At 33.4% G+C, this 18,063-nt stretch overlaps 2 protein-coding genes across 13 annotated transcripts in view; one reads left to right on the top strand and one right to left on the bottom strand.

Moving 5' to 3' along the window:
• The window catches only part of LOC106182035 (ranBP-type and C3HC4-type zinc finger-containing protein 1), a 25,528-nt gene extending 14,220 nt beyond the window's left edge, over positions 1-11,308 (bottom strand). For 3 of the 12 annotated variants that reach the window (XM_087010598.1, XM_087010592.1, XM_087010590.1), the window contains exons 1-4: positions 10,013-10,690; positions 6,792-6,898; positions 6,220-6,338; positions 4,824-5,355 (exon numbers count right to left, since the gene is read on the bottom strand). In XM_087010598.1, the coding sequence (XP_086866724.1) occupies positions 4,824-5,355; positions 6,220-6,338; positions 6,792-6,898; positions 10,013-10,204 (950 nt within the window). In that variant the 5' untranslated portion in view covers positions 10,205-10,690. The other 9 variants (XM_087010595.1, XM_087010599.1, XM_087010596.1 and 6 more) reach the window with 6 other exon arrangements.
• LOC106182037 (uncharacterized) lies at positions 11,080-17,908 on the top strand. Its single transcript, XM_087010603.1, has 13 exons — positions 11,080-11,136; positions 11,688-11,757; positions 12,080-12,288; positions 12,518-12,604; positions 13,210-13,413; positions 13,832-14,037; positions 14,287-14,919; positions 15,215-15,311; positions 15,531-15,674; positions 15,972-16,032; positions 16,283-16,461; positions 16,870-17,004; positions 17,490-17,908. The coding sequence occupies exons 2-13, from the start codon at positions 11,691-11,693 to the stop codon at positions 17,535-17,537; spliced, it is 2,070 nt and encodes a 689-aa protein (XP_086866729.1). The 5' UTR covers positions 11,080-11,136; positions 11,688-11,690; the 3' UTR covers positions 17,538-17,908.
• Positions 17,909-18,063: the final 155 nt, after the last annotated feature.

The following is an 18,063-nucleotide window of genomic DNA, read 5'->3' on the forward strand; positions in this document are numbered from 1 at the left end:
AATTGTCCAGTTTGCTCACTTCAGTGAACATAACGATAGGAGGAGTGAGTCTAACAAACTGCAGTGCACTGAAATGAAATTTTTCCATTTTTGACACTTTATTACACAATACACAATAACAGATTTCTCATTATTTTTACATAGTATAGTAACAATTGTTAAGATGTGAAAATGTCAAAAGAACACTTATACATATCTCATTAGTTCAAAATTGTGACTGTTAACATGGCTAAGAATTGAATAAGAGGAAAAACCATTTATATACAAAACACACCACAACTTCAACAAAATTAACCTATCAAGCTAATTTGGAACTTGGTCAGTATATCAATCTTATGAATCATTCCTGCAAGTTTCAAAGCAAAATATGGCTTTTTTTGGTATAAAGGGGAGATTAAATAATTCTGAAAAATGCCAAAAAAAAGCATAACCTATGGAAAAATGGTCCAATCAAGCTGATTTTTGAACTTCACATGCTTTTAAGGAATATTTATCAGTTCTGTAAGTTTGAAGACCAAAGGTAAAATGGTTTTCCACTTATCATAATAACAATGAACAAGGCAGCAAAGCTGTCAAATGTACAGACAAAAAAACAGAAAATAAAGATGCAAAAAAGGTCATTTTGTCAATTTTGATGCAATAATAAATAATGCTTATAATAGCACTGTCAGTCAACACTGAATTTTAATCTTGCACAACAGGTAACATGGTCAATAACAGGAGCGGACCCAGAGATATTTTCTGACAGTATTACAAAGTATCTATGTTGATCCATCCTGCATTTTGATGGTCTTCCAACAGAAAAAAATAGATACCAGTCAATATAAACTTAATAACCTGACTGTCTTCCAGAAGACCCAGAAGATGGTCTCAATCCACCCCTTCAATAAGATTACAGTTTCAGGACCATGAGAGTTCAAATTCACATTATGAAAGTCTCAATATTTGAAAAATGATGACAGTGCATAAAATAATATTACATAATGTTTAAAGACATAAAAAACAATACAACTGCTTATGTAGAAATACAGAAAATGTGCAGAGCCCCAGGCAGATGAGAGCCTGCCTGGGGCTAAAAGTCACAAATGCAAGTGTTTGAGAAAAAATTATAAAGAAAAACAACAAAACTAGAAAAGCACTTTGAGAGTGCAGACCTCTGCCAAGGCAGCAATTGTTGATTATAATTGATAATTGATTGATTATTGATCCGGACCACCACCAAAAATTAATCATTGTCCTCTTTGGCCCACTTCCGACAGTTCCTGAAAATTTCTGCAAAATCAGTCCATAACTTTTTGTGTTACGTGGATGACAGACAAACAGGGGTGAAAATATAACCTCCTTGGCAGAGCTTGAGGTAAATATAATTCCAATGAAGCTGCTATTCAAACTTTTAATCTTCCAGTTTGATATATATATATATATATATATATATATATATATATATATATATATATATATATATATATATATATATATATATATTTAAAACTTATTTGCAATATTAAACAAAATTTACCTGCATAATTATCACTGCTTCCTTATTATTAATCTAGCAAAGAGCTTTACCTTTGGGAGTTTACAGGGAAATATCAACAAGTGTGCTTTACGTAATCTCATTTAATGGCCTATTAACGCAAATGACTTTATAACTCTGAAATTAATCTAGTGATACCCAAGGGTAATTTACAGACTGACCCACTCAAAGGTCTTCAGGCCCATAAGTCACACCTTAAGAAAAGCACAAAACCATAATGCCCAAAATAGGAGAATACCAATCCTGATGCAATAATACATTATGTTTTACTGCACAGTCAACATCAACTTATGCACAACAGGTAACACAGACGAAAGTAAAAGCATAAGGCTTCAGGCCCATCAGAGTTCAAGTTTATACTTAGAAAGTGCCAGATTGAGAAAAATGAAAATTTCACAAAAAATGCATAAATACAATAAACATGATAATCCAATAGAGCTGGTTTTCTCATGAGCTGAAGGCCAATCCTAAAAATCATACTTGTAAGTTTAAAATTATAATAAGTAGCACAGTTTTCTTTTCATAATGTTTGCAGTAGCAGTGCAAAAAGATTGTCAATTTTGATGTAACATTACATAATAAATTAGAGAATAATTATCACCAATTTTTGTTTATTGACTATAAATAGGATGGACATGTAGAAAATATGATTACCATTTGGCTTCATGTCCATGGGAGCTCCGAGTCCCACAATGAATATGCCAAAAAAGATAATGAATATAACACTAAAATGTATAACTTCCAGAAAAAGAAGCCAATTAGACTGCTTTTCTAACTCAGGCTGCATTTTAGTCCTGTGTTTCTTTTTTGAAAGTTTGACAGTCATAAGTAACACGGTTTTTCCATAATGGTCATCAAGGCAGCAGCACCAAAAATTGTGTTTTCTTCTATTTTGATGCAACATTACATAATGCTTAACAGCATAATGACCATCGATTTTTAATAATAAAATATAAGTGTCATGGATTTTCACAAAATGTGACTAGCACGGGTCTTCAAGCCTGTGGAGGTTCTAAGTTGCACCTTGGAAATGCCAATATGTGAAAAATTAAATTTTCACAAAAAACTGTTTAATTGCCAAAAAAATTTACCAAACAGACTGCATTGCCTACTGAAGCTGTATTTTAGACCCATGTTTCTTTCCTGTAAGTTTGAGAACAGTAATTGACATGATTTTTGTTAAATGGTCATCATGGGAGCAGTGCCCAAAATAGGGGTTTCTTCAAATTTTGATGCAACATTACATAATGTTTAACAGCATAATGACCATCAATTTTTAATTATAAAATATTAGTATCACGGATATTCAGGAAATGTGACAAGCAAAGGTCTTCAGGATCATGGAACTTCAAAGTCACACCTTGAAAATGCCAATAAGTGAAAAATTAAATGTTCACAAAAAACTGTTTAATTGCCAGAAAAATTTACCAAACAGACTGCATTGCCTACTGGAGCTGTATTTTAGTCCCATGTTTCTTTCCTGTAAGTTTGAGAACAGTAAGTGACATGATTTTCCTTAAATGGTCATCATGGGAGCAGTGCCCAAAATAGGGGTTTCTTCAAATTTTCATGCAATATTACATAATGTTTTACAGCATAATGACCATCAATTTTTAATTATAAAATATTAGTATCATGGTTATTCAGAAAATGTGACTAGCAAAAGCCTTCAGGCCCATGGAACTTCAAAGTCACATATTGAAAATGCCAAAATGTAAACAATACAGCACTGTTCTGAAATGGGTTTATTTCCATTTTTAACACTTTTTAAACATAAAACAAAATAAACAGTTAACTGCCATTTTTATATGACCAATGAAGAAAATTGATGAGATGGGAAAAGTATCAATAGAACAGTTTTAAATGCCCAACTTTCTCCATTCTGAGATTCTGAACATAGTGGATGAATGCATCTGACAAACTGCAATGATATGAGTTTATTTCCATTTTTGACACTTTATTACACAATACATGATAACAAGTTTACCATCATTTTTACAAAATCAACTAACAATGTTGTAAAGATGCAGGAAATGCCAAACAAACACATTTACGTATCTTATTAGTATAATAATTAGACTGTTAACATGCCTAAGAATTGAATGTGAGGAAATGTGAAAAAACAGCATTACCTTTTAAAATAATGGACTGATTATGCTGATTTTCAAACTCAACCTGCATTTTAGTAAGATTGGCCCCTCCTGTGAGTATAATGACAATTGGCCAATCTGTTTTTCTTATATTGTGTTATCAGTGTTGCATATATACTGAAAAAAGTGAAAAAAAAACAGCATAAATTCCCTATAAGTGACCCGATCGTGCTGATTTTCAAACTTGACCTGCGTATTATGAATATTTATCAGTTCTGTAAGTTTCAAGCCAAAGGGTAAAACAGCTCTTCATTTATTGTGTTATCAGTGTTGCAAAAATGCTGAAAAAAAGTGAAAAAATAGCCTAAATTCACTAAAAATGACCCAATCATGCTGATTTTCGAACTTGACCTGCGTATTATGAATATTCATCAGTTCTGTAGGTTTCAAGCCAAAAGGTCAAATGGTTTTCCATTTATGGTGTTATCGGTGCTGCATATATGCTGAAAAAAGAGAAAAAATAGCCTAAATTCACTAAAAATGACCCAATCACGCTGATTTTCGAACTTGACCTGCGTATTATGAATATTCATCAGTTCTGTAAGTTTCAAGCCAAAAGGTAAAATGGTTTTCCACTTATCGTGTTATCGGTGCTGCATATATGCTGAAAAAAGTGAAAAAACAGCATAAATTCCCTATAAGTGAACCGATCATGCTGATTTTCGAACTCGACCTGCGTATTATGAATATTCATCAGTACTGTAAGTTTCAAGCCAAAAGGTACAATGGTTTTCCACTTATCGTGTTATCGGTGCTGCATATATGTTGAAAAAAGTGAAAAAACAGCATAAATTCCCTAAGAGTGACCCGATCATGCTGATTTTCGAACTTGACCTGCGTATTATGAATATTCATCAGTTCTGCAAGTTTCAAATCAAAAGGCAAAATGGTTTTCCACTTATCGTGTTATCGGTAAAAGTGCACGGCGACGGCGACGGCGACGGCGACGACAGACGCAGATGATGGCTATATGTACAGACACATCTGTGTCTGTACATAAAAAGCATGGCGACAGCATCAATGATAACGCCAGACGCAGGTGACTGCTATATGTACAGACATATCTGTACATATACATACTTAAAAAAAATTCAATCAAACATATATAAACATACAAAAGATACCACCACACCCACCTGATCATTTTCTCAGTTGATTTCCCACTATCTCCAGACTGGTAAAGTTCCATTTTTATATTGGCCCTCTTAATTGCAAGACTTTTCGCAACTATGGCAGCTTGTTCTCCTTCACCTTTATAAATAGCACTCTGCAGTGACTCAATCAAGTTCTGAAGTCCTGTAGAAAGTGACCTGCTATGAACTTGTTCTTCACGTCTTTGCACCCCTCCCGCGCCCCCACGGGATGACAAAGGGGTGGCGGGTTGTTCATGTGCCTCAGGGGGTGGGGCGTAGGCGGAGTAAGACCTAGCTGCCTTGGCCTTAGAGGAGAAAGAAGCTGTGGGGGCACTAAAGTCCCTGGGGTGGCCTCCCCCTCCTTTGTATTTCCATTCCTCAGTGCTGTCATAGGGTTCTTTAGGAATGGCGTTTACGTACATGTCTACATATTGCTGTGAGGCTGTGTTGCCAGAGAAAGAGGACTCAGATGAATAGAAAGGTATGGCATCTGCAACTTCACGGCCAGATGCCATGTTCCCGTCCTTCGCTGCACCTTGAAAATAATTCATCAATTTAATGCCAATCTGTTATTTTCACAGTACGGTGAGTATATAAGTTTCAGCTGTATTTCCTTTTAAAACATTTAAAATAATTAAACAAATTAAAGGGGTTGGGCAAACAACAGACAACCAAATCAATACTGCCAACTTTTAAATGAAATAACACAATATAGGATCCAACATGTTCTCTTGGCAGGACTACCAGCTTCCAAGGTGTGGTAGCCAGAATTGGTGTAAAATTATAAAAAATTAATGCAATAATATTATATATTACTGATCTTTAAATGAATATTATGAATATTTAGTTTTTCTTATATTTTTCATGCTATTAACAATCAAATTTCTTTTAGGGATTTTATGTTTTTAATTTTTCATATGTAAATTGCCCTTTTTTATTTTCCCTTACTTTTTATTTAGATTGCACATTCCAAATACCAATTTCTTTCTTACATGAATATCACATGCACTGAATTTAAAGAGGATCTCTCTTTTTAGCCTGGATTTTTTAAGTATATGGAACAAATATAAATAAACAAGCATTTTCTGTCCTCAATTATCAAAATCACATGTGGTGCCAAATATTATGTCAAAAAGAAATCTGATCAAAAGCATTACCAACCTATGATGCTCTTTCCCTACAAGCTTCTCAGCCTCATGGTGCTGTTTAAAAAAAGCTTTTATATTTTACAAGTAAAAATTTAAAACATCCCTCAGAAAAGGACTGGACAGGACTGCTAATTCCTTGAAACATAATTTCCAACATATTCATAATGTAGGACAGATAGGATTCCTATAAAAATATTGATATCATAGAATCACAAGATGACCTGCTTTAAAATATTTCAAGCATTGCATACCAGGTGAGCACTTGGTGTTAGTTTGCTCTCTGTTCCTCCCTCCCCTCCTCAGTGGGTGTCTCTCTAACTGCAGCACTCTCTTTATTTCTGCTTGGAAAACTACAAACTGCTTATCATTTCTGTAACATCCAGAATGAAAAATAAATATTATGTTATATTCACAACTTATAGCATATATCATGAGACAGTATATACATCATATTAGGCAGATGCTTAAAACATCATAAAATCAAAATATTAATTTGATTTTTAAAGACTGCCATATTTATGTAATATAATATTACTCCATGCTATTGCTATTTTTTTGACTCAATACATTTTATAACTGTGGAATTCGACACAAAAATTACAGAATGTGAGAATTTTGTTTTGGTTAAATGACAGCCTCTCTCAGTCTACCAGTTTGCATCTAGCATTGTGGTTATAACTGCATCAGGAAGGAGCAACAGTCCACACAACCAAAGCCAAGTCAGACCATTCTTGACAAGCTTTATCACTAACACTGGATTCATTCTACATGTTTATGATTTGAGTCCAGTGTAGAAAATATCTTGACTATGTAACTGGCATACTTGTCAAATTTAAAAGCAAATAATTTCCCTTCACTGGTCTTGATCTCATGCCATTCCTCTTTTTTCACCTCATAATTAGCTGTGTTCAATATTACTGCCAGCTGACCCTGAAAAAAATATGATCAAAAATTATCTATGTGTACAAATATCAAACACACACAAGATAGTAAATTCAAAAGATAACTAGTCCCCAGTAAGCACATACATGATAAGAGACAAATTTGGGTCAAAGGCAAACTCAATTTTAAACAAGGCAGCAAAGCTGCAAATGGCAGCAAATGTACAGACAACAAGAAAGAAAATAATTTTTTGGAAAAATGGTCCGATCAGGCTGATTTTTTAACTTGACCTGTATTTAATGAATATTCGTCAGAACATTTTATGTAAGTTTGAAGACAAAAGGTGAAACAATTTTCATTTTATTTGTATAACAGTGGATAAAATATGCTGAAGAAAAACAGAAAAACAATATAACTTTTGGAAAAATGGTGCGATCAGGCTGATTTTTTAAACTTGACCTGTATTTTATGAATATTCATCAGTTACGTAAGTTTGAAGACAACATATTATTTGTATAACAGTAGATAAATTATGTTGAAAAAAAAAACAGGAAAACAGTATAACTTTTGAAAGCTGATTTTCAAACTTGACCTTTACTTCATGAATATTTATCAGTTCTGTAAGTTTAAAGACAAAAGGTGAAATGGTTTTCCTTTTATTTGTATAACAATGAAAGTGCATGTTGACGACACAACAGACACAGGCGACGGCTATATGTACATTTGTAACATTTGTGTCTGTACATAAGAATGTTAGAAAATGGTGTCTTTTTAACCATAACATCCATTTTACTTAAATAAATTCAAATAACTGCAATTATAAACAAGGCAGCAAAGCTGTCAAATGTACAGACAAAAAGCAGGAAATAACTATGCACAAAATAGGCTACTGTCAATTCTGATGCAAAAGACATTATGTTAAACTACAAATTCAACATCAAATTTTAATTATGCTCAATAGGTAATACCAATGTAAGTAAAATGTGTAACAAGCATAAGGCTTCAGGCCCATGGGAGTTCAAGTTCGCACTTTGAAAATGTATAACATCCAGAAAAAGAAGCCAATTAGACTGTTTTTCCAACTCAGGCTGCATTTTTAGTCCTGTATTTCTTTTTTGAAAGTTTGGCAATCATAAGTAACATGGTTTTCCCATAATGGTCATCATGGCAGCAGCACCCAAAATTGTTTTTTCTTCTATTCTGATGCAATATTACATAATGGTTAACAGCATAATGACCGTCAATTTTTAATAATAAAATATACGTATCATGTATTTTCAGAAAATGTGACTAGCATGGGTATTCAAGCCCGTGGAACTTCAAAGTCACACCTTGAAAATGCCAATATGTGAAAAATTAAAGTTTCACAAAAAAAAAACTGTTTAACTGGCAGTAAGAATTACCAAACAGATTGCATTCCCTACTGAAGCTGTATTTTAGTCCCAGGTTTCTTTCCTGTAAGTTTGAGAACAGTAAGTGACATGGTTTTTCTGAAATGGTCATCATGGGAGCAGTGCCCAAAATATGTTTTTTCAAATTTTGATGCAATATTACATAATGTTTAACAGCATAATGACCATCAACTTTTATTAATAAAATATTAGTATTATGGATATTCAGAAAATGTGATTAGCAAAGGTCTTCAGGCCAATGGAACTTCAAAGTCACAACTTGAAAATGCCAAAATGTAGACAAGACAGCACTGTTCTGACATGGGTTTATTTCCATTTTTAACAATTTTTTTAACATAAAACAAAATTAACACTTTACTGCCATTTTTATATGATCAACTAAGAAAATTGATGAGATGGGAAAAATATCAAAAGAACAGTGTTTAATGTCCAATTTCTTCCATTCTGAGATTCTGAACATAGTGAATGATTGAATCTGACAAACTGCAATGATATGAGTTTATTTCCATATTTGACACTTTATTACACAAAACATGATAACAAGTTTACCATAATTTTTTTCATAATCAACTAACAATGTTGTAAAGATGCAGGAAATGTCAAACAAACACTTTTATGTATCTAATTAGTTAAATAATAAGGCTATTAACATGCCTAAGAACTGAATCTGAGGAAATGTGAAAAAACAGCATAACTTCTAAAATAATGGCCTGATTATGCTGATTTTCGAACTCAACCTGCGTTTTAGTAAGATTGACCACTCCTGTGAGTTTAATGACAATTGGCCTATCTGTTTTTCTTATATTGTGTTTACAGTGTTGCATACATGCTGAAAAATGAAAAAATCAGCATAACTACTTAAATAGTGGCCCGATCATGCCGATTTTCGAACTTGACCTGCGTTTTAGTAAGATTGATTACTCCTGTGAGTTTCATGACAACAGGCTTAACGGTTTTCCTTTAAATGTGTTTACAGGGTTGTATATATGCTGAAAAGTGAAAAAACAGCATAACTTCTACTATAATGGCCCGATCATGCTGATTTTCGAACTTGACCTGCGTTTTATGAATATTCACCAGCTCTGTAAATATAAAAGCAAAAAATAAAACTGTGTTCCACTTATCGTGTTTACAAGGAAAGTGCACGGCATCGGCATCGCCATCGGCATCGCCATCGGCGACGACGGCGACGACAGACGCAGGTGATGGCAATATGTACAGACACATCTGTGTCTGTACATAAAAACATTTCAAAAAATTAATGTCATTCATTAACATTTTTCATGTTTTGTCTGTAAAATGTTGAAGAACATCTATAAAATTGAGACATGAGTAAATTCATATCAGTAAGGATAATTCAAACTACTAATAAATCCATGTTATACTGTGACTGGTCATAGGCATCATTTATAAATAATACTTGTACTTAAATAATTTTCACCATCAAAATTAATAAAAATTGGAAAAATCAAATATATCTGATGGAATTTATGGGTAATTCATGTGATGAAATTTTAGATACCGCTCCCATCTCCAAAGATTTAAACTGTGGAGACAACAAATATTGTATTTAGACACAGCAGTGTTTGATCAATAATAAACTGACATAACCTGAGTGATGAACTAATATAACCTGAAGGAGGATTGTGGAAATGATCTGTCTGTGTACTCAGTATAAGAACTGCCCAGTATGTGTGCCTGTAACACTGTTCATTGACAAATTAGTCAAAGATATTTCAAATCAGCCTACCCCATTCTTTCCTCTTTCTGTAACTAAAATCTTGTAAAGCATGTCCTGCTGTAACAGTTGGATACAACTTCCATGACCAGAAAATAAACTCCTCCAACCATGGGTTCGTCCTTCCACCAGCCCATTAGGAACCAATACTTCTCCACGACAACCAGCCACAAACACATCTGCTAACATGCTATTATTAGCCATTTAATTGTCTTTTCTGGCACAGAACTGTATTTCAAAACCTTTAATTGCCCTGTCTTCACTTATATTATGTAGTTTCTTCAATCAATTCTCAAGCAAAGTCTTCACTTAAAAACAATGACAAAATTGCTCTCATTCCTGTTTTTACCTCAGATTTAAGTTATACAACACTTCTTTTCTAAGATTTTTCATACATGAATCCAGTACACCTAAAGCTGTTATATAAATATATTACACTTAAGTGACACACAAAATGATCAATTCCCCGCACACTTTGCCATCTTCACTGGTCTCTTTAGCCACTGTTCCACAGGAAAACATTCCACAAATTCCAACCTTATACGTGTAGCTAAGAAGGTTTAAATTTTGTACATTCTGTTTTATATCCACATCAAAAACCTGACCTTATTCTGTCTTAAGCACGAACATCTACTTTTAAGTAGACATTTGCAGTCAAGAATGTTTTACTTCCTGGTGTATATGTACAGTATGTATGTCATATGAATTCACATTAAAAACCTATTTTTGGTTCCATAGATTCTTGACCTCCTGCACTGAATTTCCTTTTCGCATTGTGTGAACCAAAACTAGTGAATATGTGTGAACCAAAACTAGTGACACAGTGAATACAAATGCAAAGAAAAAACGGTTTCGTGGGACTGAAACTGATAGATACTACCAGTACATGTACATGCATGTGACACACAACATGTAGTACGGAAAACGATTGTCTAGTGGAGAAACGAAATTTGTGTATTATTTGCTAGTCCTTGTTCAAATGAACACAAAGTTCGTAGTATTGCTTACCCTTTCTCCAATTAAATAAATCCATGCATTTTCCCCAAGTTTCAATTTCAACTCGCTTCGACTTAGACACTTCCGGTGGTATTTCCCACTGCGAGTGGCGTCACTTTGAAACTTGCACCGTCATCAAGGTATTAACGCTCTTACATACTGTATTGTACATTCTGTTTTAGCATTGGATTTTTAATTCTTCATAACTTGCCTTACCTACGTACAATCTTGCATTTTCATGTAAATATGCCAGTTGGCTCTAAGCACGTAAACAGTTGAGAACTCTCTTGCAAACGGAGACTGGAATACAGCCACCGTCAATAAGTACGGGCGGGAACACGATCTTTTATTTAAAATAATACCATTATTATTATAAGGAGAAGGAGATTCTTTTCAAGGTTTGAGTGCATCTGCAGTGTATAATTCTAAACTGAAGTATGATACAACACCTTATAACATACTTAAAACAGAGCATTTTTTTTTTGCCTTTTCCATTACTCAACCTGTGTTACATGTAAAATGCTGTACATTTAGTTCATTGCTAAATTATTCAGCGTATAATGTATTAGATATGTATTTTTAGTAATTCCTGTAAAATGAGGGAAAGAATACACTGATAGTGCTAAGTCCTTGTGACATAAGTTTTTTAAAATTGTGCTAGAAAGTCACATTTTATGATTTATAATTTCAGAGAATGAATGCTGAAGAGAGATGGATACTAGAATATGCTTGTCGACATAAAATGCACCAAGTCTTACATGGTGAGCATAACAAAAGTGTGAGATAAAAGAATTTGTTACTATTTTTTTCAAGACCCCAGTTTATGATATTTATCTATAACCAAATTTACCATGCATTTATTAATATTAAAACAGTCGTGTATAGGTAAATATGGGAAGGGGTAGGTCAGCTCCGATCCATATTTTATATCTAGTGAATATGTAGTAATAATGCTTGAATGAATAAAGAAGTGATTTGTCCAAAGACAATGTGAAAATTTATGACATTTTTATTGGATGCACAGTAATTACCACTTTTGAAGAACTGTGATGAAAAAGTTCAATGTTTATTTTTTTTTTTCAGTCCTATGTAAGAAGTACCCCGATGGTCTAGACACGTTTCAAGTTGCTCCAGTTTATCAAGGCTTAGCAGCTCTGCTATTTGTTGTCACACACTGGCAACTGAAGGACTTTCAGGGTGCAATGGAAATACTTGATGTTCTGTACATTTTTGTTGAAGAAGTCATTCCTTACACACTCTTTTCAAGGCTGATGACTGGTTTGAGAACTATGGTGAGTCTTGAAAATAATTAACTGGAAGCAACATTAGATAACAGAGCTCTCATTTCAGTATTTACCCAAACAGTACGCATGAAGTAACATTACTGATAATGTTATATTTGTTAAAACTACTTAAATGCACAGGCTATATCTTACATGCATCGGAGATTTCATATATAATAATCTAGGGGCACAATTTTATTTTTAAATATGTAATTGTTTTCTTTTTTTCTTTTGTAAGCACTTATTCCATTTGTTGAAAACCAAGGATGAAGACATTTTGGCAAAACTAAATGAATATTTTCCTCGAAATGGCAGAGAATTGAAGGTTAGTACATATTATATTTAGGAGCAGAATTTGACAAACCGACCATTTATTTGTTTTAAAGAGTTATTCCACTGTGTTTCCTCCTTAGTATTTTTTTCATCCCCCGTAAAATTTTTTATCTTTCCATATCCCCGAATTTAAAGAAGTCTAAAAAAAGATGTTCACCTTTTCTTAACTCTCATGAAGTCATATAAAATAGGATGATATTATGTGGATAAAAGCTGTTGCATATTTCATAAATTTTTCCCATTATATATTTAGTCAATTTCTCAGATAGAAATTTTCAGTTTTTAATGCAACTTCTGGAAAATGAAACACTATTTTGTTTTGAATTTACATGTCATTGAGTCCTCTGTAAAGAGAATTTACAGTCCATTTTCAAAACTTTGACAAGATCCTCTAGAATTTTGTTACAATACAGTATACATTTTGCAGAGTTCCCGTCCCTTTCTTTATACACAATAATATCTTATTAATATAGAAATGTACGGTTTCTGAAAACTTGATGTAGTATTGTACTTATAGCTGTATCTTCACACACTTGATTAACTTCCTTCTTTCTTTGTAAATTATGTATTTTATGATATTCTTTTCTATATATGTAGATACAAAGAGTTCTACACAAGAGAGAGATCGAATTTAGAAAGCTGTTCATTTCCCTGGTTGCAGATGAAGACAGGTGTGCAGACTACTTGAAGCATGGGTATAGGGAGGACTTTGGGCAAGATTTTAAGGACTCTGTCCGAAGGCTGGTAAATGAATTTGTTTCTAAGATTGAAGAGATCCTGCCTCCTACAACAATTGATATGGTAAGACTTTCTGAGAAACAACAGGACTTACGGTACCCACTTTTCAACCAGTTTTCTATTTTCACCCTTTGTTTTTAAATATTGATAAATTTGGTTAAAGACTGACATTTTGAGGTTATCTCAGATGACTTTTATTTTTAAAAGGTTACTCTTTCTCTTAACAATATATTTTTTATCCATAGATTTGTGTTACAGTTTAAGATAAATCTAATAGTTTTCCAGCAGAATAAAAGGAATTTTCTCTAGTTTTAGGATTTAGTTAAGAGGTTTATAAATGTCTTGGAATTTATTGTTATTGGTATCATGAAAGTATAATTTGTATTATATAAAAAAGACATACTGATAAACAAAAGAATTTCAAAGTGATTATATACATGTTCAATAATTTCATCAATAAATTTATTATTATAAATACCAGATTTTAGCTGGTGAGAGGCCTTCCATGAGGGATCTCTCTACACCCACATCAGAGAACATGGAGATTGTTCTGGATTTAATTCTCAGTAAAGAGCAGCCCACGGCAGACGACTTTGTGGCTGTTCTGGAGGAGATGTGGCAGACAGAGCACACACAGAAGAGAAAGATGAAACATACTGACATCAGCACAGATGGTTTAAAACTGAGGTAGCTAGAGTTCATTCGGTTTATAGAATATATGATTACATTTAATTATGTCTCTTTGCTATAAAGATGTAAAAGATTAAGATCTAATATTACTATGCATGCATTTTAAATTATACATGTATACAGTATATTGTAAAATTAAGATAGCTGGTCTTTGTCTTGGACATGTTTCATACAGATTTCAATGGATTTTGATTATGTTTTATAATGCTTTTGGTTGCCTCATGTAGTGTCAAGATTCTTTTACAGGAAAAAAGCAAAATGTGCACCTGAGTCTCCAACAAACTCTTTAAATCAGGAACAGATTCTAAAATCTCAAGAGACAAGTAAGCTTAGCTACATGGTCCAGTCCAAAAATGGTCAGTTAAGAAGCCCTACTTCAGAAAATTCTGATGGAGTATCACAAGACACACAAAATGAAACTTATACTTACACTGATTTCAATTCTGCTCATCCAAAACAGAGAGGGAGAGGTAGTTTCATAAAAACTGATTCCAAACCAAAGGACATGCCAGCTGCAAACCTCCAAACAGGGTTTAAACGTTTAAAAGACCAGTCAGAATTACAAACAAGTGAGGACAGACAGGTTATCAGAAGACATTTCAGTCCAAACAGTAATCAAAGTAAAAAATCAAATTCTGAATCTGAGGATTACACGAAGAGAAGTTTACCAAATGCGAATACATTTTCAAGAGGACCTGAACGAAACAAGAGGCATTTAGATAGTGAGAAAACTGAAACAAACAGAAGTCCACAAGGCATTCTAAAACCTGTGGATAACATTGAAATGTCACAAGAAAGTAGTTCATCTTCTGCTTCCCAGTCTCTGCTGCCGGTTCCAAAAGTTTCTCCAGGAGATAAAAGAGATTTTATAGTAATGAGGTACGTACTGGTAGGCTAAAGATGTCATCTGAAAATCATTTCTGATTGTTTTATTTCTTTTGGTTCATATACAACTACCTTGATAAACTATGAAAATTGAAATTGAAAATTAGACATTCACATGATTATGATTTGCTCTCGTATATTATCATATGTGATGTTTCAAATTACAAATATTGATATAATTATTATATGAGCAATCAATATATATATATATATATACTCAAAGCTAGAAAACTTAAAAATTTCATTTTTGCTTGTTGTGGATTTTTGTATAAAATAAATGTGTTTGCAGCAGTTCAGATGATACTGGGTGCCTTGGGAGTGATTCTTTAGACCCTCAAGGATTGACAGAGAAAAACAGTGGAGAGGGGAATGCAGCAGACACCCAGGTACTGATTTTCCCAATTACTGGTACTTAGATATTAATTTCACCTTGTTTCTAATTTTGATGTTCTGATGTTGTTCTTGAAGTACTTGAATTGAGTTTTTTTAATTGGTTTAAAAAGTAATACCTTTGTTACATACTTAACTTAATAATACATTTGTTTCAGATATTCTTTTATTGGAAAGTCTTCTAAATTATTGGGTTTCCCTCATCTTATTTTCAGGTGTATCTCATATCCAGTAGCAGTGAAGAAATGGTATTGTCTCAGGAGAGAGATCTGTCACATCAGCCACTCCAGGAAAGTAGAACACAGCAACCAAACATGAAGGCTTCCAAGTCACAGGTGTCCAGTAGCTTAGTCTCTCAGGTAAATTAAGTTGATATTTTTTTGTCCATGAGTTCAGTGATTTGGCTGATACATATGCTACTATTCAGCAAAGGTTGCTATAAAGCAACCAGACATATCTAAAAAGTGCAGTTTTAGACCATGCTGTAAATGATTAGACATATTCCCAATTTATTGTCAAATTTGACCAATTCGTGACAATTGTCTCTACAAATTTATGCGTTTGTCCAAAACAAGACCATTCACTAACAGAATTTTTTTTAATCACAAACATTATTTAGAAATGAAATGATATTGCTGTTTTTTCATATAATGCAGGTTCATCCAGATTTACCCAGCAAAGACAAGCAAACAGATGGAAAAGTAGAACTTGCAAATGGTAATTACATACACGTATCTTGTTAATATTGTCTGATGATTTACCTAGAAACTGAATGGTATTTTTATAATTCAAACACACAATGGGTTATACTTAAAATTAAGGCCTTAATGTTGATTTGTATTTTCATTAAACTGTCCAATTGTCTTCTTAAATCATTTGACATCACTGACAAAGAATTACAACCCCATTTTCTTTGAATAGTGATATGGTATCAAATTTCTTAATTATATAGAGCATCTTTTTTAAGATATTTCAGCTGAAGTCACATCTGAAGAAGAAGAAGGGGAGTCCAATGATACCAGTAGTATAGGAGACAGTGCAGGGCAGCAGTTACTTTCCTATGTCATAGAGGAATCTGATGTGGAAGAAGATGAAGACAAAGCCTCAGATGTTTTGCCGACTACCTCTACACAGTCTTTCACACAGGTACTTTACCCAATAAATATTGTTCTTGCAAAGCTGCGGTTGTGTAAATGCTGCATATTGTTAGATATTCTTGAACACATTCCTCCAAAGATAAAGAAAACATCAGGGTAGTCCTTAGCTCTTTTCAGTTTCATCATTGCTATTTATCATTTGTATGTTATATTTGTGACATCTTTCAAACCCACGTACCTGTTACTGTATTATAATTATTGTTATTTAATTTTTAGTTTTGCCAAATGAACAAGTACATGAAATTTAATATATTAGTGCTTGGAATTCCACTGGGAACTTCTTAAATTAATACACATCCCCAGCTTTTAGCTTTCAAAATTCACTCCAGCAAAATTGCCTATAAACTTCTCTGTTATTATAATAATGGTATTAAAAATTTTTTGAATGACTTTTCAGTTTGATGCTATACTTGAAGACTGCCATGTCAAACAACAAGTAGTGTCAGAGAAGAAGTCTCACCTTCCTAAATTAGAGAGGCACTTGCGCCCAGAGAACACCAGATTGTGTGTTGTGAAAATACAGCGAGATGAGGTAAAGCAGTTGCAGTTCACCTTGTGCTTCAACTTATATATTAATTATACAGCAGAAATAGGTATTTCCCGAGATAAGTATTTGCCACAAGACCCATACTGTGTTTCTGTTCTTAAGTGGGTGGCTGAGAAGAGGGAAGGGGGCAGATTTTAAGATAAGTCCCAGTTATTTGCCATTTCTTTTCTTATATCTTGTCTCCAAGTATTGTAATTACAGGAACTAGACTAATCTATTAATGAATTATTTGCAAACAAATTATAATTTTTATGTGAGATCATAATAAAAGTCAGTTCACATTTGCTAGCAAACATTATTCCATTTTCAAGAACAAGTCTTCTTATCGCTTGCTTTTCTTAAATAATTACATCAGCTGTGTTATTGTTAAGATTTGCCTATTACATTTGTGTAATGTTTTAGTTTTATTTTTGAATATATAAACTTGTATAACAGTTCGTATTGATTCAGGGCCAATTTTTTCTTCTCAGGCTCTAGATGACCAACTGAATAACAACAGTGACAGCATGTATTCATGAAAACCATCTTGGTGGAGTAGGACAACCTGCTGCCACTGCCCAGGTGGAGGTTGTCAGTCCCAGCATGCTAGGGGGTAGACAATCCCCTACTTATTGTTGTTACAAGACTGGTCAGCTATCTTTACCAAGTACAGTACTGCTAGTCTCCTAAAACCATTACCTCGGATGTGGCTGCTGTCACCCTGGCTTTAAAATGTTTGCTGCACATGTTGAGTCTTCAGCTTTGAGAAGGAAAAATACAGAAACACAAAGAATGTGATCTCAAATTGTGCCAGGCCTCATATCACTGTTGTGTTTATTAATTAGTGTAGTTATTAATATGTACTTCTTTAGTTCGGTTTAATTTTGTGCTTAGATTTTTTTACTGTAATATAAGCCCAACTTTCTACATGCGTGAAATGTTTTAAAACTTGGATAGCTGTTGATCATAAAGGAAATACCATGATGTTATTTCTAGGGTACTGGAATTGTTAAAAATTTTAATCAAATAAAACTGAAGTGCTTTGTGATGAGAATTAGCCAAGAA

This window comes from Lingula anatina, chromosome 4 (assembly GCF_051362555.1).
Source record: "Lingula anatina isolate TDL-2025a chromosome 4, LinAna3.0, whole genome shotgun sequence".
Lineage (NCBI taxonomy): Eukaryota > Metazoa > Brachiopoda > Lingulata > Lingulida > Lingulidae > Lingula > Lingula anatina.